Genomic DNA, 23,355 nt, shown 5'->3' with positions numbered 1-23,355 from the left:
TCTGAAATGCGATTCTACCCTTGGGAGGTGGCGGTGTCTCGGCGTGTGCTCATCTGGCTGAGGACATGCTGACTGTGCAGCACACGCTACCCCATGCTGGTCACATGAGCTCAGTTCATACGGGCCCATGCAGTTACACGCTGCATGCTCTGCACACACCGGCTCACGTGCATTGCACACGGAGGGCTCAGCACACGCCAGCCCATGACGGTCACCCACTGAGGGCTCAGCGCACCCCAGTCACATGCTGTGTGCTCAGCACAGGCCAGACACACACTGAGGGCTCAATACACACCAAACCCCAGTGGTCACACGCTGAGGGCTCAGAGATGTCCCCACCAGAGGCCAGCGCCAGCGGTCCTCACCCTGCCACCCCACCTCACATCACTCAGGCACAGGCTGTACAGACAAGTTATTTACTTCTTATTTTAACCTTGGGCCCTATTTGTCCTGGGAAGGGGGGTGGGCCAGGGGGCTGGGCCCAGCATGCACCCCCACTTCTTAGAGGGCAGACCGCTCCCCCAGCTCGGCTGGGTCCAGGGGCCACAGCGTCAGGCCGGTGGGGGTGGAGGTAGAGGTGGGAGAGCAGGAGAGAGCTGGTACAGCCACAACGGGGCAGACAGAAGCGGGGGCACGGGGACAGGGACCGGGACCCAGGACATCTGGGTCCACGGGGGCCTCGCAGGCCTCGGGCTGTCCACTGGACCGGGCCTCAGAGCAAGCGACAGGCGTTGCCCACACTGTCAGCTGAGATGTCAAGGTCATGGCTGTAAGGGGAGTCCCAGTCCCTGAGGAAAATGGCCTCCAGCTGGCTCCGCAGGCCACCCCGGCCGTTCTGCGTCACCAGCAGCGAGGTGCCCGCCGTCTCCGTGAAGTAGCTGCCTGACCAGTTGGAGGTCCCTACGGGGCGGGGGGCAGAGAGTCAGGGCCCGTGGCCAGGCCTGGGCCCCCCTCCTGTTCCCCCAGCGGTCCTTGGGACACTCACCAATGTAGGTGGCACGTTCGGTCACCATGTACTTGTTGTGGTTGACGCGGGCGTACGGGATGCGGGCCTGGGCCTCGTCCGCAGGGACCACAAAGAGTTTCTGAGGGGGGCGGAGAATGGGAAGAAGTGGGGGATGCAGGGCGGGGTGAGGGAAGCCCCAGGGCCTGGGTGGGGGCGGAAGCAGGTCTGCAGGGCCGGGGTCTCTGCTGCTCCCTAGGAGCCCTCGGGCCAGAGCAGGGCCGGCGGGGTGGGCGCTCAGGAAACGCCGGCTAAAGGGGAGGATCCAGTCACCTCATATGCCCCCATTACCTCTAGAATGGCTCCTTTTGTCCCTTAGGTCTCACCTCAGATGTCCCCTTTTCCAGAAAGTCTTCCTTGACCTCTCAGACTGTTGCAGGTGCTTCTTCTGTGCCCCCCGATCCCAGCCCTGACCCCTCTGCCTGTGCACTCCCATCTCGGGTGGGTCCCTCTGCCTGTGACCCCCATCCTGGCCCTGACCCCTCTGCCTGTGACCCCCCATCCTGCCCCTGACCCCTCTGCCTGTGCCCCTATCCCGGCCCCGACCCCTCTGCCTGTGCCCCCCCATCCCAGCCCTGACCCCTAAGCCTGGCCCCCCATCCCGGCCCTGACCCCTCTGCCTGTGCCCCCTCATCCTGCCCCTGACCCCTCTGCCTGGCCCCCCATCCCAGCCCTGACCTCTCTAACGTGCCCCCAATCCCAGCCCTGACCCCTCTGCCTGGTCCCCCAACTGGCCTTGACTCCTCTGCCTGGGCCCCCCATCCCAGCCCTGACCCCTCTGCCTGGGCCCCCCATCCCACCCCTGACCCCTCTGCCTGGGTCCCCATCCCGGCCCTGACCCGTCTGCCTGGGTCCCCCATCCTGCCCTGACCCCTCTGCCCGGCCCCCCACCCCACCCCTGACCCCTCTGCCTGGGGCCCCCATCCCGGCCCCGACCCCTCTGCCTGGGGCCCCATCCCGCCCTGACCCCTCTGCCTGGGGCCCCCATCCCTCTGCCTGGGGCCCCCATCCCGGCCCCGACCCCTCTGCCTGTGCCCCCCATCCCACCCCTGACCCCTCTGCCTGGCCCCCCTGCCTGGCCCCCCATCCCACCCCTGACCCCTCTGCCTGGGCCCCCCATCCCGGCCCCGACCCCTCTGCCTGGGCCCCCATCCCAGCCCTGAACCATGGTCACCCCATCCCAACATAGGTCACTCTGGGTTGTCCCTGTCAGGTGACAGGTGAGTTCCACGAGGGCTGTGTCCCCAGGCCTGTCCCGCATGGGGCCTGCGGGGTGGGCTGGGGCGGGTGCTTACCAACTGGATGTCGCAGTGGGTGTGGTTGTCCCGCAGGGCAGCCAGGGAGAGCAGGAAGGCCCGCATGGAGGGCTCAGAGTGTCCCCAGCAGCTGATCAGCAGGCGCACCTTGACGCCCCGCTCGTAGGCAGCCCGCCGCAGCCCGTCATCAATGGCAGGCCAGAACCTCGGGGAGAGGGTGAGGGTGCGAAGGGCGGCCTTACCCATGGGCCTCCCCCTCAGCTTCAGGGAGCCAGGCCTGGGCTCTGCGGCAGCTTCCGAGAGCCCCCAACCCAGAGACCACCCCATCTCTGGCCCCCGGCCTGTTCCTGCCTCCTTAAATCGCACAGTCCCCCATTCTGTTTCTGGCTCCCATTCCTAGTCCCCTAATGCAGTCTTCCCATCACCTTGTCTGCTGCCCCCAGACCACCTTCTCTGAGCCCCCCAAGCCCAACCATCCTCTTCCTATCCCAGATCACAGACCCCAACCCTGCTGCCCCAAACCTCAGGACTCTCGGCCCCCAGCCCCTCATCCGCTTCTAGCCCATGCTCCCTACTTCCTCCCTCTGGAAATCCCTGGCCTCAGGCCTCCAGCCCCCCATCTCTGCCCCCAACCCCAATATTCCCATCCTTTTCTCTGTCCCTCTTTCCTCTGCCACAGGTGCCCAGACCCCCTCTCCCTGTTGCCTCTGTCTGCTCTCCCCATGGCTTGCGCTCCACCTGTCCCCCTGCCTGCTTTCTGGCCCCACCCTCCCCTCTCCTGTCTCCTCGTCCACCCACGGGGGCTCCCTGCCCGGAACCTGGCCGTGCGCCGGCGGTACCTGTGAGGGTGGGAGAACTCCATAGTGGGCAGGTAGTTCATGACCGAGATGTAGATGAAACTCCGGGCGTTGTCCACCACGTTGAGCAGGGCCTTCAGGTCTGGGGTGCGGCCACTCGGACACAGCGGTGGGGGTGCACTCTGGGGGCGAGGGGACACTCAAGACACATGCCCTGCCAGGGGTGCCACCACAGTGGACCCCGTGTACAGACAGCTCATCACAAGCCAGCTCCTCGGGGACTCACTGAATCCTCAGCCTCCAAGAAGGCAGGGATAATTACCATGTCCAGTTTGCAGGTGCAGAAACTGAGGCTCAGAGAGGCTAACTGACTTGTCTAAGGTCACACAGCTGATAAATGGAGCCAGGATTTCAACCTAGGCTGTCTGGTTCCAGAATGTATGCTCTAACACAGGGGTTCTCGACATAAGGTCCCCAATCCAGCAGCAACAGTATCACCCAGGAACTTGTTAGAATCGCAAATTTCTAGGCTTTGCTGCACACGGCCTACTGAATCAGGGTCCCAGGGTGGAGCCCAGAAATCTGGGTTTTAACAAGCCATCCTGGTGCTTCTGATGCATGCTCAGGTTGGGGGTCCTCTGCTCTAATCACTTTTGTCCCTGACTTGCTCACCGCCCACCCTGCCAGCACTCCTCGTGTGCCTGGGCCACACCAGCCTCTCAACCCGGCTCCCTCCATCCTTCTGACAGATAAGCCAACTCAAGCTCTGAAAGGGGAAGTGGTAATGGCGAACCCTGACCCCTGCGGGAGACCACTGGAGCAAAGGACCCCAGCGAGTCACGCGGCCCTGCATCCACCGCTGTGTGGCACCCTCAGCCACAACTCTGGGCATGGCCAGGTGACTTGCTGGGGGCACTGAAGGGAACCCAGGCTGGCCACCCCAACTCATGAAAACTTCAACAGTTAACAACAGCAGTGCCTCGTCTATGGTGCTCAATATCTGCCACGGGCCATGGCCGGCGTGGTGCACTAGAACTTTCCGCTGTGACGGGAATGTTTTCTCCCTGCACAGTCCTATATGGCAGCCACTTGCTACAGGTGGCTACTGAGCACTTGAAATGTGGCGAGTGTGACCGAGGGGCGACATTTTTAACCCTATTTAATTTTAATTGATTTAAATGGAAAAAGTCAAACGCAGCTATCCTGGATAGCTTCACCAGGCGCTCGGCCAGTGCCGACCAGCCGCACCTCCTCTCGGCCCTAAGAGGTTGTAAATATTGTGGTACCCATTTTCTAGAAGAAACCGAGGCCTAGGGAGGTTGTGACATAGCCCAGGCCCCTGACAGAGTGAGCAGGAGTGAGGGCTGGTGGTCAGGAGCCCCCTCTCCTCCAGCCACTGGGCCGGGTGGGACGGAGGCCATGCATGTGGCCAGGGCGTGACAGGCCCCGCTTCCCTCACACTCACTGCCAGGTAGGCCAGGGCGGGCGTTCCGTTGAGGCAGATCTCCATCGGTGTCTCTTGGTTGTACCGGGTGTCATAGGGCCGGGGCCACGTTGACGGGATGGAGCTGCCCGCCTGGCCCAGGTACCAGTAGGCCTCGAAGATCTTGGTCAGGTCTCGAGCCAGGCAGCTGCAGTTGTACATGACCACACCCAGCTCCTTGACCTGTGGGAGGGCAGTGCTGAGCCCAGGGTCAGTGACCTGGTGCTCACAGATGACATGGACACCCCCGGCCCCCTGGCCTCCCTTCCTGCCCCTTCCCCTCAATCTTGAGTCAAGTTTTGGAGAAAATCATCAGTTATCCCCAAGCACCAGGTCTCCTGAAGCGTTGCAAACGCTGTTGCTTCTACCCTCTATCAAGTGAGCTCCAACTCATTCTTAGGTCTCAGCTGACAGTTTCCTCCTCCAGGAAGCTCCCCCACTGACTGTCCAGATTACGTGAGGCACTCCTCTGGGCTCTCAAGGCCCCTTGAGCTTCCCTCGTCACTCCCTCTGGTGACAAACCCATCTCCCCATTGGACCGGGAGCACAGGCACCGGGGATGGCTCAGCTATAGCTGTATCTTCAGCATCTCCCCGCAGACTGGGTGAGACTCGGGGCTTGGGAAATGTTTGTTGAGCAAATGCTACTGCCTAAGCTGAACCTCTTTCCTGTCTTGTGCTGATTCCTGCAGGTCCTTTAGGTATCAGATTAGCTGTCATCTCCTTGGGTCTGAGACCTTCCCTGGTACCCCAGGTTGGGTCCCCCATCCTGGCCCTGACCCCTCTGCTTGTGCTTCCTCCATCCCAGCTTTGACCTCTCTGGGCTGATGCTGCCTGGTGACCAGCCTGTCTCCGCACTGGACTGGGATCCAAGAGGTCCATCTGTTACCACAGTGTTCCCAGCATTGCCCAGAACACAGCTGGGCTTAGAGCAGGCACTCGGAATGAATAATGAAGGCTGAACAGGTGGCAGGGCCTTGAATGCCCTGGAGAGGGGCTGGCAGCTGCCACGGGGGGTCAGAGGGAACACCAGGCTTCCATGAGCAGGAGGAGGGGAGTAGGGGGCTGGATTTGGGGACATTCAGGGAGGCCGGGTAGGAGGTGGGGAGGAAGCCACTGCAGAGACTGGATACAGGGGACTCCGGGAATGACGAGGGGTGCAGTTGGAGACTGGGCGCCGTGTGGGGCAGGGAGTGGCCTGGAAGGGCGGGTGGGCAGGGCACAGGCAGACCTGGGTCAGGGAGCGCCAGTCCATGTTGGCGCTGCCGAGGTAGAAGTGGGTCTGGTCCACCACCCAGAACTTGGTGTGCAGGACGCCATGGGTCAGCTTCTGCATGTCCACCATGCGGACCTGGGCACCTGCAACCGACAGGGGTGGTGGTCAGGGGCCGGCGTGGGCAGCCCCAGGCCCGCCCCCCACCCCCGCCCCAGCCGCCCTCGAGCTCACCGCTTTGCAGCAGGGCTTGCAGGTCTGCCTGCGGCTGGGGCCCGTTCGGCTTGCTCACGGCAACACGGACCTTCACACCTCGCGGCGCCAGGGTCTGGAGCTGCCGCAGGACCTCCTCGCCCTGAGGGGAGGGGAGGGCCTCTGAGGGGCCAGGCCAGCCGGCTCTCCAACCCCACTCAGCGCCCCTTGCAGGGCTGTTTTGAGACTGGGCTTCTAGATGAGATCGGGAGGGACCAGGCTTTACGTTCACCCGGACGCCTAGGGATGGCTTTACAGGTTAAGATATTAAAACCTCTCTTTTTCTGTTTTGATGACTGGCCACGCTGAACCCTGCCAGGGCCTCCCTGTCATTTCTGCCCTTCCAGGGACTTTTCCCAAGATCCTGCTCTGGAAGGGTCAAGCCTGGCTCTGCGGGGGTCTCTAGGCATCTTACAGAATGCTGGAAGGATGCTGAGGGCATGGTGCAGGCTGGAGGTCTGGGGATGTACGAGTAAGGTTTGATGATGCCAATAACAGGAATGGCAACAGCCCACGACTCCCTGGTTCCTACTGGGAGCCGGGCCCCGCTCTAGCCCCTTCGGGTCTGAACTCACTGGATTCCTAGCACTCTTATCCATGAGGCAGGTCTGAGTCTAGTCCCTGAGGAGCAGACGAGGAAGCGGGGCACCCGAGAACTCAACGGGGAAGCAGGATTGGAATCCAGACCGTCTGCCTCCTGTGTCTGTGTTTTGAACCACTGCAGCGGGAGTGAGCTGGGAGTGGGATGCGTATCGCTTCTAACTTTTCTCATTCCTTTTTCAGGCAGTGCCTAAGGAGCTCCACAATCTTAAGATTTTTTTTTTTTTCTGCTGAGGAAGATTGGCCCTGAGCTAAGAGCAGTTGCCAATCTCCCTCCTTTTTTGCTTGAGGGAGATTGGCCCTGAACTGACATCTGTGCTAGTTTTCCTCCACTTTATATGTGGATCGCCACCACTGCATGGCTGACCAATGGTATAGGTCTGCGCCCGGGATCCGAACCTGCAAACCTGGGCCGCCGAAGCAGAACACAGCAAACTTAACCACTACACCATGGGGCTGGCCCCAATTTTAAGCCCACTTTTGACAAAAAGAGGCAGCAGGGAGAGGAAAAAGAGAAGGGACATGCTCGTTGCATTTTTCAAAGAAGGGGTTATCCACTGAGGCTGTTCTTTTTCAAATTTCTTTTTTAAAGATTGGCACCTGAGCTAACAACTGTTGCCAATCTTCTTTTTTTTTTCCTTCTACTTTTTCTCCCAAATCCCCCCAGTACACAGTTGTCTATTTTAGTCGTGGGTCCTTCTAGCTGTGGCATGTGGGATGCCACCTCAACGTGGCCTGACGAGCGGCGCCATGTCTGCGCCCAGGATCAGCAAAACCCTGGGCCACTGAAGCGGAGCGTGTGAACTTAACCACTTGGCCACGGGGCTGGCCCCCTTTTACAAATCTTGACATTTTCTGTCTTTTAAATTATCTGTAGGCCCTAACAAGGATATAATGCAAACATTTATAAAGGCTGAGTGTGTGTCAGGCCCCGTGCTATCATTTTCATGGATTAACCTGTTTGGTCCTCACAAGAGGCAGGTGCTGTGTACCGGCCCCATTCTACAGATGAGGACACTGAAGTCTGAGCAGCGGGGTGACCTGCCCAGGGTCACACAGGTAGGAAGCGGCAGCCTGGCTTGAGGCTCAGCTCTCCCTCCGCTCTTCCCTTTCTTTGTGGGACAAGGTTGGGGCAGCTTGCGGGCGAGCGACATCTGCCAGCCTAATCCTTCGTAACCGAACCCACACCCTGACATTCAGAGGCCTCCAGATGACCGTGACAAACGCCCCCGGGCCAGAGGGCCATGTGAAGACAGCTGCTTCCAAACACCTGTGTCCAACCTGCTGTTTGAGACGTGCCCACCTGTCTCCCGGGCTACAAGGGAACCCCCTTCACTCCCCCAGCCAATGCCTCCCACCGCCCCTGCTACTGGCCAGGGCCCAGGTTGCCAGGTACCTGCTGGGCAGAGGGCTCCTGAGTGTGGGTGTCATTGTTGGTGAGGGTCCAGTAGAAGGAGGCGATGTCCAGGCTGCTGTGGGCACCGGCGAGCAGGCCCAGCCAGGCCTGGCTGGTGGAGGGGTTGGCCACGGAGGCATTGGGGAAGTCCAGGCCCTCGGGAATGCTCTCCACCAGCACTGCTCTGGGGGGTGGGGGACGGTGTCAGCCACTGGGGGCCGGAGATGGCCAGCTGGAATGTGAGTGCTCACCTGTCTGCCCGCGGAGGATAGGAGATGTGTATCTGCGTGTGCCTGTCCTCGTGATTCTCTGTGTCTGTCCATTTGTCTGTCTAGAAGTGTGGAAGGAAGGGTGTGGATGTGGATGTCTGTGTGTGTGTGTGTGTGTGTGTCTGTCCACAGATGTGGATGGAAGATGCTGTGCGCGTCTGTGTGCGTCTATGTGTCCACAGACCTGGATAGGAGATGATGCTGTGGCTGCCATGGGAACGGCGTGGGGGAGGGGGTGGCAGGCACGGAGGGAAGAACCTGCGACGTTTCACTGGGGAGTCTGCGACCACCTCACTCTGTCAGGGGCACGGGGGGCAGCCAAGTCAGGCTCTGCTTAGCGTGTGTGTAAGTGTCCCTGGAATGGCAGGGCCCCCCGCTCCCCTTCCCCCACTTACTCGCAGGGGTCATAGCAGGGGGCTGGGCGCTGGTTGGGTCCAAAGAGATGCAAGTCGCCGTATTCCCATAGAAACAGCTGAGTCATCAGGGCACCGAAGCCCACTACCGCTAGGATGAGGACCAGCAGGACCCACCGGGCTTTCTGTGGGGAGGAGGAGGCGATCAGCCATCCCAAGGAGGGGAGCCCAGCCCACGCCTGAGACAGACAGAGGGTGGCAGTGGGTTCCTACCTTCTCCGCAGCCTTCCACGCCTCGATCTCATTCATGGGCAGCTCGCTGGCAGGCTCCTCAGCAGGCACCTTCAGCTGGGAGGATGGGGACGGGAGAGGGGTGACCGGGCCACTCGGTGGGGCCCCCGCCCTCCGCTGCGCCCAGCCTCTCCCCACTGGGGCTCCCAAACACCTACCTCCTGGTACATCAGTTTAGGCTTCATCTTGCCAGGCAGCAGGGGGATACGCAGAGCCCAGGCGGGAAAGTGGGTGTGTCAGGGTCTCCGAACTGCAGGGAACAAAAGCCGGCACCGTGTGGGGTGTTCTGCGCTTTTGGGGGATATCACGGAAGGCGGAGCAGTCTCGGGATCACAGGATCCACTGGGTTTCCTTACCCGTGATCACGGGGGCCACTGGCACGAGGCCCGGCACCCCAAAGGAGGAAGCTGACCGCCGGTCAGCAGGGATTTCGAAATCCCTCAAGATCCAATGCTTGTGCTTTCTCCCCATCACTCTGAAGTGCCCCCCGGCCCTCTTTAGTGCCCATCCCGTCCCCCTTAGCGCCTACTGTGCTCCTCATTAGCGCCCACACTGCTCCCCATTAGCATCTTCCCTTCTCTGATCTCTAATTTAGACACTTCTCAAAAGACAGCTCTGGATGGGGACAGCGGAGCCCCCAAAATTCGTGCCTGGCTTTCCCCCAGCCCTGAGACTATCCAGGGCACGTTTTCCAGGTGGCTCGTCTGTTCTCATCCTCAGGTATCCACCAGACAGCTCAAGCCGGGAACCTAGGGCTATCGGGGCCTCCCCTCCAGCCCCCAGCCCATCCCCCCAGCCAGCCTCCTCACCCTACCCCAAAGGGGCCTCGGTCTTACTCCGCAGGCGGCAGCTGCTACCTCCACGGGGCCCCAGCTTCTGCCCCAACAGGCTGAGCCGGGGTGGGAGGAAGGAGGGGGCGGGGCCCGAAGGAGGCTCCGCCCACTGCAGCGGGGAGTCTGCGCAGTGCGCTCGCCGGCTCGCGCTCCCTGGGGGGAGAGGGGGGGCCGGGACCCCCAGATACTGTGCGGCCGACCTGGCCGGGGTAGGGGGAGTACACGGCTGGATGATGGGCTCTGCCACACCCTACCCCAGAGCCCCGGGGTCGGGTAGGAAGGCCACAGGTAAAGAGAAAAAGGAACCCCACATCTTTTTCTCGTCTACAAACCTTGTGACTTTTTGTACCATGGGCATGTATTACCTAGTCAAAAAACAAATACATAAATAAAATTAATGATTAAGGAATTTATAAAATAAAATGGAGAGATCAAGGTTGAGTAATAGGATTTCGAGATGTAGCGATTAGATCAGCAGAAGACACAGCCCACGCTATGGGAGGGGAAGAGCGGGGCGGAGCAAGAGTCGGTGGGGTTTCTGTTGGAGTCTGTTTGAATGACAGTACTAGATTTTTTTTTCTTTTAAAGCCAGCTGATATTTTGATAGGAATTTTAAAAATTTTGTTTCTGAAATCCAAGCTCTGGCTGGAGGGATAAGTAGGGTTTCTCACCTCCCATCTCCCATCTCGAATCTCGCAAGCAGGATTTAAGGCCACAGCTGGGGAAATAAATGGGAGAAGCCCCTCCCCACCCACCTTTCTCAATGAAACCGGGCCAGGACCCTCTTGACCCCATCCAGGCCGGAAGTCAACAGATAAATGCAGAAAAGGATTACGTAGCACTGATAAGCAACAGTGGTGGCCCTGACAGTTGGATTTTGGGGTGGGTCAAAGCTGCTTTTTATTGTACGCCTATTTTCTTTTTTAAAAGTGTGAAATATAAGCGACTTACAGAAAAATCGAGAAAAAAAAGGCTCCGTGCAGGTTAAGAAATAATTATAAAGCGAACACATGTGTTGCCGCATCCCACGTTTTGTCACTTAAAAAAAATATGCACATTCATTACTGAGATTTAAAAAAAGAAGGGGGTAAAAACGGAAAATTCCAAAAAGGAGCTAGATTCTTCTCTCACTGCAAAATCCAGGCCAGATCTGAAAGGACAACTTGGAAACCCCTTCCCCTACTGCCCCATCTGATTGGCAGGGGCAGAGCACAGCTGGATGGCCTTCCTCCTTGCAGGGAGGCAAAAAGGGGATGGCGTGAATTGGTTCCATCAAGAAATGGCAACAGAGCAAGGTTATTTGGGACTCCAGAGGTCACCGAGAGAAGCAGAAGATAACACAGTCTTAGAAGTGGCTGACCACAGGGTTTCGGGGTGAGCGAGGGGAGGCGTGGGGCAGGAAACAACATTTGCCTTTTATTATTTGCGAAGGCCTTGGTGAGAAGTATTTTATTTTAGAAGACTAAGTTGGAACAGCAGGGGATGTGAAATTAGAGATGCTAAAAAAAACCCAAGCGCAAAACGGAGGGAGAGGTGGGGTGTGGAGATGGGGTACAGGACCCGGCACGGGGAAGCCGGGGAGCTGGGACAGCCACTAATAAACCAGAAATAGGAAGAAAATGGACAGAGTTCATTCCAATTGTGCGTGACCTTTCGGCTTTCAGATTGGACAGTGATGACAGCTCTGTAATGATGGGTTTAATTTTAACCTCTGTTATATTTTCATCAAAGCAACCTATCTAAGGTGTTTAAAAAGAAAACGAGCACTGGAGAGGTGGTTCAGACTGGGTTAGGTGGGCGAGGCAATGAATGCTGTGGGTTCCAGGGCCAGGGGCCTGAGTTGAATCTGAAGCTCAGCACTTATGTGACTGTTTGAGGAGTGACAATGCATCTGTGCCTCAGTTTCCTCATCTGCAAAATGGGCCTGCTATCAATAGCATCTACTTTTCATGAGGCTGTTCACTAATTTTACACCTATTTATTGAGTACCTACTGTGCACCAGGCATTGTTTTAGGCCTTGAGGATACTACCATCAACAAAACAGACATGAGAGAAGAGACACAAAAAACAAGTTAATAAGTAAATTATATGTTAGAAGGTAGTAAGTGCTACTGAAAATCAGGGAAGAGAGACAGGGTGGGGTAGGATTGGGCTTATTTGCAATTTTCAGTAAGGTCAGGGAAGGCCTCACTGAGAAGAAAACATCGAGGGGAGGGAGGGAGCTATGTAGACTTCTTAGGGAAGAGTGTTCCAAGCAGAGGGAATGGCCAGTGCAAAGGCCCTGAGGCAGGAGTGTGCCTGGTGTGGATAAGGAAGAGCAAGGCGGCCAGCATGTCTATAGTGGAGTGGGCAGGGGGGAAAGGGAGAGGAGATGAGCCAGCGAGGTGACAGGACCAGATCTTGCGGGGCTGCCTGGACTGTGGCGAGAAGGACAGGGCCACAGTTAGCTTCTGAGCAGAGGAGGGACATGATCTGCCTTGGGTATTGTAGTGGGTTGAACAGTGGCCTCAAAAAAGATACATTTGATGTGGGCATACCTTCCGGAACTTGTGAATGTGACCTTATTTGGAAAAAGGGTCTTTGCAGATAGAGTTCAATTCAGGATTCTGAGATGAGATCATCCTGGCTTATCTGGGTGGACCCAAATCCAATGACAAGAGTCTCCAAAAGAGAAAGACGACGCAGACAAGGCCACGTGACCAGGGAGGGAGAGATTGGAGCGATGTGGCTGCAGACCCAGGTTTGCCAGGGGCCACCAGAATCTGGGAGAGGCAAATGGAATGTCCCCTGGAGCTTCTGGAGTGGGAATGGCCCTGTCAGCACCTTGATCTCGGACTTCCGGCCTCCAGAACTAGGAGAGAAGACATTTCTGTTGTTTAAAGCACCCAGTTTGTGGTCATTTGCTATGGGAGCCCTGGGAAACTAACAGAGGTGTTGGCAGGCTCCCGCTGGCTGTGAGGGACAGGATGGCTGGGGTGCGGGGTGGAGCAGGGCGCCAGGTAGGAGGGTCCTGGGACGACAGGGTGGCCAGCACCAGCGTTGGGGCAGCCAAGGGGCCAAGAGGAGGTGGAGTCTGGGTAGGCTTTGAAGGCGGAGCCAACAGGATTTCTAATCAGACTAGACCTGGACTCCAGGTAAAGAAAGGAGCAGACGATGACTCCAAGGCTTGAGCAGCTGCAAGGAGGGAGGCGCCAAGAGATGATGTGGGGAAGACTGAGGGAGGAACAATTTGGGGGAAAAGACCAGATTTTGAGCATATAAATTTTGAGAGGTCTAAAATCTATCCGAGTGGCTCCTTGAACTAAAGGAATGAACACCTATCAGGTGCACAGATGGGCATGCAATAGTTCTCTAGAAATCTGAGTGACTGTGTTAAGGCTCCTGACCAAAAAAAAGGCACCTCCCCTCCCTCCCGGCGGCAAAGATGGTTACTTTTCTTTTTTCTTTTTTCGGAAGATTAGCCCTGAGTTAACATCTGCCGCCAATCTTCCTCTTTTTTGCTGAGGAAGACTGGCCCTGAGCTAACATCTGGGCCCATCTTCCTCCACTTTATATGTGGGACGCCTGCCACAGCATGGCGTGCTAAGCAGTGCCATGTCTGCACCCGGGATCCGAACTGGTGGATCCTGGGCTGCCGAAGCAGAATGTATGGACTTAACCACTGTGCCACTGGGCCAGCCCCAGATGGTTACTTTTCTTTGTAGGCCTTTACTATTTAATTTTTTAAAAGGCACATAGGACTTCCAAGGAAATTAAATTATGAGGCTCAGACTATGAGCTGGAGTACCCCTTCCCCTACAATGCAGTCTCCAGAAAAGGACGGTGGCCTCAGCTGGAGAAGTATTGGAACGCCCCTACCCCCAGATCCCAGTGGGCTGAAGATGGGATGACTGACAGAGCCAGGCTGGCAGGGGCCGGCATTGTCCTCAGCTCGCTTCCGCTCCTGTGTTCCCAGGAACCCAGAACCCCCACGGGGCTCCAGGGCACCGCCGAGGCTGGTCCTTATGCTCGGTGTCCTCCCTGGTGTGGAAGGCACCTCTGCCAGCAAGGGGGGCCCCTCCCAGCCCACAGAATGTCCTCATCCTCTTGGCTGTGCCCTGCCTGCCTTGGAGTGCGACACCGCAGCCCACAGAAAAGGAGGAAGCAAAACCACTGGCCTTCTGAGACACATGTTGAGTCACAGCTCCCTGAACACCCCACCCCCGAGTGAGGGTGGCAGAGCGGCTCTCTCCTCCTTAGCAGAGCTTGGATTTAAGTCCAGGGTTCGAATCCCACCACTGTCACTTTCTTACTGAGTGACCTCAGGCACGGGCTTTACTTCTCTGAGCCCTGCTGGCCTCATTTCTAAAACAGGGGTCATCTTATACCCATCTGGGGTGGGGGGGTGGCCCGAGAATCACTGAATGGTTTAAGGGGGTGGGTCTCGGAGTCCCACAGCCCTGGGTTCAGATCTCAGTGCTGTGTTACTGGGAAAAGAAGCTTCCTTCTCTGAGCCTCACTTTCATTCTTGGAACAATGAGGGGACTCATACACCAACCTCACATTTGCTGGGAAGGGTCAATGAAACCATTCATGGCAGGCAGGTGGCACAGGAAACCTCCAACACATGCTGGCTGGTGAGATCCGTGTCCCCCCTAGTGCCCGGGACACACTTTTGTCACAGTTAAACTTACATGTGTCCCTTAAAAACCTAAATCGGGGTCTGATTTATCCCTCTAAGCCCCAATGACCAGCACACGGGAACCCTCAATAAATGCTGAAAACAGAAGAAATGGAGCAGTGGAATGGAAGCCTTCGAGAGACTGTCTCAGACGTCTCTCTAGACCTACGGACTCTTCTTTTATACACAATGATAACCCAGAGCAAGGAGCGAAGGTGCAGATGATGGCGTTTCAGCCTTAGACCAACATTCAAGGTCGGTCCAAGGTTGATTTAAGCCCCCTGAGCATGCGCAGGAGGGCGGGGGCCAGTTAGTGGCTGAGATGCGCATGCAGCCCTGGACGGGCCACACCGCAGGAAACATCCACACACCTAAGGACCTTCCATATGGTTCAAAACAGAAATGTCCTCGTGTTTAAAGGAGCCGATTTTCCCCTGACCGTGCAGACCCCTGTGGACTGAACGATCAACTGTCTGTGGTCAAGTCTACAGAAAACAGAACGGGGCACTGGGTTTGTAAACCTTTTCTGTTTGTCTGCTTTGTTTTTAGCAGTAGAAACTTTATTTCAAAGGACCCCTAGAAGATGCCTCTTCTAAGGAGAGAAGATGCTCGGTCTGAAAAAGAATTAAATAGGTAAAGAAAAACAAACCCCAAAACCCATCATGAATGGTGAATACGTCTGAATTGGAACTCAAAAATCAAAGCTGTCCCACCTCTGCTCAAAATCCCTCTGTGGCTCCCCATTGCCTTCAGGACAAAGTGCAAACCTCCTATGTGTCCTCTAGGGCTCCACAAGGACAGGCCCCTGTGGACCTTCCCCGCCATTACAGCCTCAGGTCCCCTTTCTGACTCCAAAGCTGTCTCTAACTCCCACCTCATCCCTGAACCCCAGCTCTGGAGTCCCATGGCCTCCTAGGCACCTCCCTTCAGGTGTTCCAAGCCCCTTACAGCCACCCTGTCCCCAACTGTCCTTAGCATCTCTCCTAAACCTGTTCCTCCTCCCGGTCCCTATTTCAAGGACAGCTGTCCTACTCATCCTTCAGGTCTCAGCCTGTGGGCCACCTCCTCCAGAAAGCCCTCCTTGACTTCCCCGGAGCCCTGGGCCTCATTCTGCACTCCCCACAACTTCTCCCATCACCCCCTTTTCTCTTCCCTCCATGGCTTCCACCGGACTGGTCCTCTTGCACCTGAGACCCCTCTCCAGCTACCTCCCTTGGCTCCCGGCCTCCACTGGACCCTTTCAATCCCCCCTCTATGTGAGTCTGACTTGTCCCTCCCCTGCTTAAAACCTCTTCGCAGCCGCCCTCCCGAAGCCCTGAATGATCTTCCCCTAATAAATATCCTCTCGCCATCCGCCATACCCCAGCCATATTTAATTATCTTTCAGTTCCTTGAACTGAAACCACAGTCGCCACCAAACACCCTCCCGCAGCAGCTCCTCCCGCCCAGCACACCTTTCTCTCCTCTGCATGTTGGCCACTCCCAGCAGCCCCTGTACCGCCTCCTCCAGGGAGCCCTTCGGGATCCCCAGGCTCTCACCGCCCCCTGGGCTTCTCCCTCCCAGGCCTGACCCCTCTGCCGGTGGCCCTGACCACTCGGGGCTGTCAGTGCCTGGTGACGGGTCTGTGTCCCCGACTGGACTGTAACACCCATGAGGGCAGGGCGGGGCTGTCTCCCTCACTGCTGGGTCCCCAGTGCCACCCAGCACAGGGGCACATGGCAGGTGCTCAGTGGCCAGTTCCTTCATCTCTTCTTCAACTAGTATTTATTCAGTGACTACTTGCTGACAAATCCTGTCTGAAAACCGGAGACACAGCCCAAAAAAGAAAAACAAAATCCCTACTAAGGATGATATTTTGGTGGCGTGAGACAATAGATAAACGAGTAAAACACATAATATGCGCCTCGGAGAAAAATAAGGGGCGCAGGGGACGGGACATCCCAACTGAAATGGATGATGTCTCAGTTCAAAAGGAACCACTCATCGGGGCCCACGGAGCATTATTCTCCATTTTTCAGAGGCGGGAACGCTCGGGGAAATCACCCCCCACCCCCGGTGGCACAGCGTCGGTTTGTCGGCTGGGAATTGGAACCCAGAGCTCAGTTCTGTTCCAGGACGCTAAACGGTCGACCCAATTCATGAACCCAAAATGAGGCAGAGCGTCTTCTCCTCGCCACCCGGAGGGAGGCCTGAGCCCGTGAAAAGGCAGGATGTGGGGCGAGAGGGTAGGGCTCCTTATGGGTATGGAAGCAGGCAGCGCTCGAAGCACTTTATCTATTTAATTCTCACCACAGTCCTTTTTTAAAGCCCCACTGAACAGATAAGGGAACTAAAGATTCAGAGAGGTTAAGTCACTGGCATAAAGGAACACAGCAGGGAAATGGTGGAGCCAGGATTTGAACCCAAGATGCCTCAGGGTCCCGGGTGTAGACAGGTGCCTCTCCTGTTGTTTAGCATCTGTAGATCAGTAGCTGTCCGCCCTCCCTCCCTAACAGCAGCTGAAGCCAGAGGTGGCCTCAGACACTCTATCAACGTCCCCTCCCTCTCCCCCTCTCTGAGGGCGGCATTTGAAGCCTTCTCCGAATATAAAGGATATGTGAGTGCAGCTTTCAGAAGAGCACTCTGGCTCTCCTTGCACCCAGGCTGCTCTTGCCGATCCATCCTTGGTCGAAGTTCTGGAGCTGCTGCTGCTGTTTCATGTCACATCAGATCGCGTCCTTCCTCTCCTCTGAATCCTCCCGTGGCTCCCGCCTCACTCAGGGTAAAGCCAAAGTTTCCTCCACAGTCGATGAGACCCCAAAGGATCTGCCCTCATCACCCCTCTGACCTCATCTCCTAGCCCTCACCTCACTCCCTGGCCTCCTTGCTATTTCTTAAATATTCCATGCACGCTCCTACCTCAGGACCTTTGCACTTGTCGCTCTCTCTGCCTAGAATGCTCTTCCCCCAGACAGCCATGTCACTCACTTCAAGTCTTCATTCAAATGTCACCACACTCAGAAAACCTTCCCTGACCACCTTCTTTATTCTTTTTTTTTTTTCTTGAGGAAGATTAGCCCTGAGCTAACATCTGCTGCCAATCGTCTTTTTGCTGAGGAAGCCTGGCCCTGAGCTAACATCCATGCCCATCTTCCTCTACTTTATATGTGGGATGCCTGCAACAGCATGGCATGCCAAGTGGTGCCATGTCTGCACCCAGGATCCGAACTGGTGAAACACGGGCCACCAAAGCAGAATGTGTGCACTTCACCGCTGTCCCACTGGGCCAGCCCCCACCTTCTTTATTCTTAGTTATTTATTTTGGCTGAGGAAGATTTGCCTTGAGCTAACACCTGTGCCAGTCTTCCTCTATTTTGTATGTGGGTTGCCACTACAGCATGGCTGATGAGTGGTGTAGGTCTGTGCCCGGGATCCGAACCCTCGAACCCAGGCTGCCGAAGTGCAGCATGCTGAACTTAACCACTACGCGCCGGGGCTGGCCTCTGACCACACCACCTTTAAAACTACAACCTTTACCGTGCATTCTCCACCTCCCGTCTAACATGTCATAGAATCTACTTACCTGTTCTCTTATTGCCTCTTACCCCTGCTAGAATGGAAATCCACGAGGCCCGGGATCTCTCTCTGTTTTGTTCAGTGATGTGTCCCCAGTGCCTAGCACCGTGTTGGGCATGCAGAATGTGCTTAATGAATATTTGTTGAGTGTGTAACTTGCGTTTTCATTCCCGTATTGCAGGTGTAGCGACTGGAGCACAGGGACCTTAACCCACCTGCTCAAGGTCATGCAACTATTTAAGTAGGAAGCGTTAGACCCGATCGGAACCAGAGTGTGCCAGCCTCCAGGCACACACTGCTAACTACTGTGCTCCACTGCCTCGCTAAGGCAAGCGGAGTGAGTAAGATACTTACCTCCCCCCCTGGGGATTCAGGGCTGCTGGGGTTTGACTGAGCTGTGGGGGGACCTGTCTCATCTCTCTGTACCCCCAATTCTAGACGTCAAGGGAGATCTGGGCCTAAGCTCACCCCACGACCCCTCCGTGACTCCCACCGCAGCATCTGCTAAATGCTCTCCTTTGGGGGTGGGCGATCACTCACCCCAACAAGGTAAAGAGATAGGAAGTAAGGATTAATGTGAGCAAGGTTCGTGATGGCCGATGGGCCACCCCCTCAGGGGTGGTGACGTGGCCGAGGGGAGGACAATACGGAGATCGTGACGTGGGGTGGCATGAGATGGCTGCCGTGGCAGAGGGTATCATGATACAGGGAGTGTGACGACACCACAGGAATGATGAGGGCCGCTGGGGGGGGGGGGACAGTGACAAGGATGAAGGGGACTGGACAAGGGTGAGGGTGACATGGTTAATGGAAATACTAGCCCCAGTCACCCCACGTCAAGCTGGCACACCACAAGAGCAAACTCGCAGAATCCTCACGCTTGTCCCTGACGCGGCTGTCCTTGTGTGCATTTTACAGATGGGGAAGCTGAGAGGGCAGAGGTGTGACCAGCGGTCAAGGGCACGCGGAGGTTTAGTGGTGAAGCTGGGATTCTGGCACACCCCGGGGAATGGGTCTAGTACCCCCTATGGTGGCAAGTATGTGAGAGGTGACATGGGGAAATGACACGGGAGACACGGAGGGAAGAAAAACGACTGGAAGGCAGGGTGACTCCTTATGGGGAAAACTCGAAGCATGACGCACGCATGGTGACTGTCACAGTAGCAAAGTCGACATGGGAGGGTGGAGACATACGGGGCGAGGATGACAGAAGGGAAGCGTCAGTGCGATTTAAGGAGACGGTGACTGGAGGCGTGCGAAGGTGACACGGGGATATGATGACGATTTAGGAGAAGTGAGGATTTCACAAGGAGAGCAAGCAACAAAAGAGGGGTGCAGGAGACATAAGGCGATGGCGACTTACAGGGGGGAAGACTGCGACATAAGGTGGCAATTGGGGCTTAAAGGGAACAAAAGCGAGTTAAGAGGGTTGACGGCGACATAAGGAGGGTGATGGCGACAGAAGGGGAGTGGTGACGATTTAAGCGGGATGCGACATAGGAAGAATGGGAACATAAAGGGACAGAGGACGACATAAGGGGAGAGATACAGGATAGACGGAAGGACAACACGAGGAGGGCGGCCGACGCGCCGCGCCCCCAGAACGCACAGTACCTGCACTCCTCGTCTCCCACGCCCGGACCCAGCCCCGCGCGCACCTTCCAGGCTGGAGCCCGGTCGGACCGCCCCCGCCGCGCGCAGGCGCACTCCGGGGGGACTGCGGGCCGGCGGGGGCCAGGTATGCGCCTTTCTCATTGGCTGCGCTCCTCGCTAGCGCGGGGCGGAGCGAAGCGCCTGGGAGAGGAGGGGGCCTGGGGCGGGGAGGGGGGGGGGCTGTCACGTGACGGGGGCCGCCGCGCTCTCGCTGGTGGCAGCCGGGCGGGCTAGAGCGGCCGCGGTCAGTGCGGCTTCCGGCGGCGAGGGCGGTGCTTCCGGGCGGGCCGCCGGGCCGAGGGAGGAGGGTCTGACAGTTGGCGCCGCCGGCCGGGCGGGCGGCGCGAGGGGGCGCGGGCCCTGCGGGGCAGGTGAGGCGCGGGGCCGGGGGTGCTGGGCCTGGACCGGATGCGGTGGGGATGGATGGATGGCGTCCGGGGCCCCGGAGTCCTTCCCGGCGCCGCTGTGCGGCCCGGGACAAGCGACTTCTTTCTCTGAACCTCAGTTTCCTGCTCTGGAGAATGGGGCTCAGAACCTGACCATAGCATCCTCCTTATGGGTTGGCGTGGGGTCAGCTCGTGCATGTCGGAGCCGCTAGCTCCGCGCCTGCACACTGCTCACTTCGTTACTATACTCTTCTTGTTGGTCTCAGTGATGGTGTTTGCGCTTGGCGTGGAAGGTGTGGGTTGGGAGCGTGAAATCAGAGGCCAGCAGATTCCTGTTGAAGTCCCAGCTCCACTTTGTGGCAGGAGGCCTGGATCTTCCCCCTCTCTGAATCTCATTTTCCTCATCTGTGCAATGAGGGCTGATAGTCCCAGTGTCTTAGGGTCGTCGTGAGGATGCTGATGAAATGTGCGTGCAAAGCCCTCAGCACAGGGCCGGGCACAGCGTTGAGCAGGAGCTCAACAGATTGGGGCTGTAGTGATCATGATTCTGAGTCATTGGGGTAGATGGGACTTCCAAGGAAGTGGAGGGAAGGAGGAAGCTCAGAGACAGCAGGAGGAAAACCTCGGAATCTGGAGTCGGGGCCGGTCAACATCCTGCCACTTACTATTTGGCTCATCTTGCCGAATCCCATAGTATTAGATTTCTCTCTTTCTTTAAAACCACTGATGTCTTTTCTCCAGTGTACTGATTTGAGAAGGAAAAGTTGTATTGCTATCCTAGTGGAAAACTAGCATTGCTGGCTGTGAGAAGAAGGCGATATTAACCTGAAATACATTGGAAGCAGAAAAGTCTATTAAGTCGTAGACAGAAAATGAAAGAGAATTGGGAAGGGAATAACGTGTGCAGAGTGATTGCGTGCTGTCAGATCCCACAGGCCCTGTCGAGTTGTCTTATACTCTGTTCTCAGCTCCTGCTTTGCATATGACTGACATTAGGTCAATGACTGTCCTGTCCTTTGCCTAGCTCACTGAAGGTTTATTTTGTTTAATGCACGTGTACATAGTGCTTATCACCTGCCGAGCATCGTTCTAAGGCCTTAGGTTTTATGAACTCATTTAATCCCTCTAACCACTTAAGAATAGATATTCCTTTCATTCTTACTCTATATTTGAGGGAAGTGAGTTCCAGAAAGATTAAGCCACTTGCCCCAGAGTCAGGATTAGGAAGTGACAAAATCAAGTTTTGGATTCAAGTCTTCTCAGGGCTTAGCACAGGGTGTCTGGTACCTGGTAATTACTTGAGTCTTGGGAGCTATCTTTTTTCTACTATTATTAATATTATATAACTTTCACTGTTCAGGAGGTCAGCGCTGGAGCTGGGCTCTTAACGGTGGAGGGAGGAATTTGAGTCTAGCAGGGAATTCTGCAGCCATAGGGGGAGGATACCAGTATTTAAAGGCTTCTGGTGAGCGTTCACTGAAACTTGGCAAGGACAGACCATAGTGCCTGGCTCATAGTAAGCCCTCGACCGGCGTGAATCAGAGCCCCTGGGCTGTGACCTTGGACCTGCCACACTCATGTGTAACACGGGGATCATTTTTACTTTTTTCCCCAGGTGGCTGTGAGGAGTGACTGAGATGTGGATATAGTCAGTGCCCGGCACATAAACATTGGACAGGAGCTGCCACACAGGCACTGGAATCAGGGAGAACTGGTTTTTGAATCCTGGTAAAGCCACTTGCTAGATTTGGCATTTGGCAAATGACTGCGCCTGGATGAGTCGGTTTTTTCATCCACTGAAATGGGGCTGATAATAGTCCTCACTCATGAGGTGGTTGTGAGGCGTCAGCATGACGCCCAGCTCTGGTCCTGGTGCGTAGTTAGCGCTTCATGTGCGAGATGTTGTTCCGTCTGACTTATTGAAGCCTGTCCATGCCCTGCTCTTTGACAGATGCTGGGTGTGTTGTCTTTGTCCCATGGTAAAATCCGAAAGGGAAGGTGGATCTTAGGGAGTTAAATACAGGGCAGACGTCTGTGGTCCTGTTCGTCACTAAGAGATGCAGCTGAAGCTAGAGACCGCAGGATGAACCTTAGCCGGGGATAGAGAGGAGAGTCTCCCATGTGGGTGAGACTTCTCAAAGCTTCACAGAGCAGGTGGCAGCCAAGCGGAGTGATGGAGAGCTTTCTAGAAGAACGGGAGGAGAAAAGCATTCCAGGCGCAGGTGACATTCTGTGTGAAAACCGGGAGGCGGGCAAAGGCCCTGGGGGTTAGAGGGGAGGCTGGGCGTCAGGCCTGGGGGTGAGAATAGCCCACACTTCTAGAGTACTTCGTATGCACCGGGCACTGTGGCAAGTGCTTTGCACATAGGCGCTCAGCTGGCCCTCCCAGGTAGGTAACGTTTGTACATCCCAATTCACAGATGGCGACCCCGAGGCTGGACTGGTGAAGCTGCTTGCCAAGGCCACCTAGCTAGTAAGTGGTTGAGGCAGATTGGAAGCCTGCAGTCTGCTTCCAGAGTCTTTCCTCTTCCACCAGCCCTGTTATACCATCAGAATGAGGGCGGGGAGGGGCAGAGAGCGTGGGACGGTGAACAGAAGCGTGCGGATACAGCCTTCTGTACCCTACAGGGGAGGCGGAGGAGCGGGGAGGGCGAAGGATGAGAATCCGGGGCTGGGCTGGGTAGAGGGAACAGAGTGGAGGAAGAGGCCGAGGAGATGGAGGAGAGGGCAGGGCCAAAGAGGAGGGAGGGCTCAGTGGGAAGTTTGGGCCAGGACAGGGAGGGCCAGGTGGTCCTGGGGTCAGGTGACATCGGATCCTCAGGCGAGAAAGTTCCTTCCTTTAATTCTCTTTTCGAAACTGTTACTAATGTCCAGGAGAAAGTCTCCATGGGTGCTAATATGTCCTTAACTCCTTTCTAGCATTTGCTAATCTTTTCTAAGTGAAAGTTGCTTTTCCGTTTCTTCTCTGAGGCCCCTCATGACCTGGTGCCCCAACTCTCTGCTCCCAGTTCCCCTCACTCTCCTCCCCACTCCCCTGCCCCTGCCATGCAGGCTCCTTGCTGTTGCCTAGACGGCCAGATGGGCTCCTGGCTCAGGGCACTGGACTTGTACCTTCTTCTGGAACACTCTTCCTTTGTGAAACCGTGTGGCTCACTCCCCCACCTCCTTCGGGTCTCCAAATGTCACTGTCAGAGGTCTTCCCCCAGCACCCTCTTTAGAACCGCAGCCCCTCCCTCCCCGGGGCCACTCTTTCCTCCATGGCACTGAAGGCTTTCCCACGCACCATCTCGTTTACTCTCTGTCTCTCCCTTCCGCCTGTCCTCACCTAGATGCCAAGCTCCATGTTTGTGTCAC

The 23,355-nt window shown here is 56.5% G+C and overlaps 2 protein-coding genes across 32 annotated transcripts in view; one reads left to right on the top strand and one right to left on the bottom strand.

Moving 5' to 3' along the window:
- Positions 1-402: 402 nt before the first annotated feature.
- Positions 403-19,880, bottom strand: PLD3 (phospholipase D family member 3). 7 transcript variants are annotated; one of them, XM_070224417.1, is made up of 15 exons: positions 19,577-19,647; positions 12,284-12,597; positions 10,078-10,110; positions 9,727-9,898; positions 9,071-9,162; positions 8,895-8,969; positions 8,664-8,806; positions 8,000-8,183; positions 5,986-6,106; positions 5,770-5,897; positions 4,522-4,722; positions 3,099-3,238; positions 2,299-2,464; positions 986-1,085; positions 403-900 (listed from the first exon to the last, which is right to left on the bottom strand). In XM_070224417.1, the coding sequence occupies exons 5-15, from the start codon at positions 9,095-9,097 to the stop codon at positions 713-715; spliced, it is 1,473 nt and encodes a 490-aa protein (XP_070080518.1). In that variant the 5' UTR covers positions 9,098-9,162; positions 9,727-9,898; positions 10,078-10,110; positions 12,284-12,597; positions 19,577-19,647; the 3' UTR covers positions 403-712. The 7 variants fall into 7 exon arrangements, with proteins under 7 accessions (XP_070080518.1, XP_070080521.1, XP_070080519.1 ...); XM_070224420.1 differs by lacking the exon at positions 9,727-9,898 and having other exon boundaries at positions 19,577-19,678; XM_070224418.1 differs by lacking the exon at positions 12,284-12,597.
- Positions 19,863-23,355, top strand: part of C10H19orf47 (chromosome 10 C19orf47 homolog) — a 20,784-nt gene continuing 17,291 nt past the window's right edge. For 5 of the 25 annotated variants that reach the window (XM_023649756.2, XM_070224445.1, XM_023649749.2 and 2 more), the window contains exons 1-3: positions 19,863-19,986; positions 21,617-21,729; positions 22,422-22,474. The gene's annotated coding sequence lies outside the window, so the exon portion shown is untranslated. Of the gene's footprint in view, positions 19,987-21,616; positions 22,224-22,421; positions 22,475-23,355 lie in introns of all 25 variants that reach the window. The other 20 variants (XM_070224438.1, XM_070224446.1, XM_023649750.2 and 17 more) reach the window with 13 other exon arrangements.

The sequence above is a fragment of the Equus caballus genome, chromosome 10 (genome assembly GCF_041296265.1).
Source record: "Equus caballus isolate H_3958 breed thoroughbred chromosome 10, TB-T2T, whole genome shotgun sequence".
NCBI classification, from domain to species: domain Eukaryota; kingdom Metazoa; phylum Chordata; class Mammalia; order Perissodactyla; family Equidae; genus Equus; species Equus caballus.
This window is presented reverse-complemented; position numbering and strand designations above follow the sequence as displayed.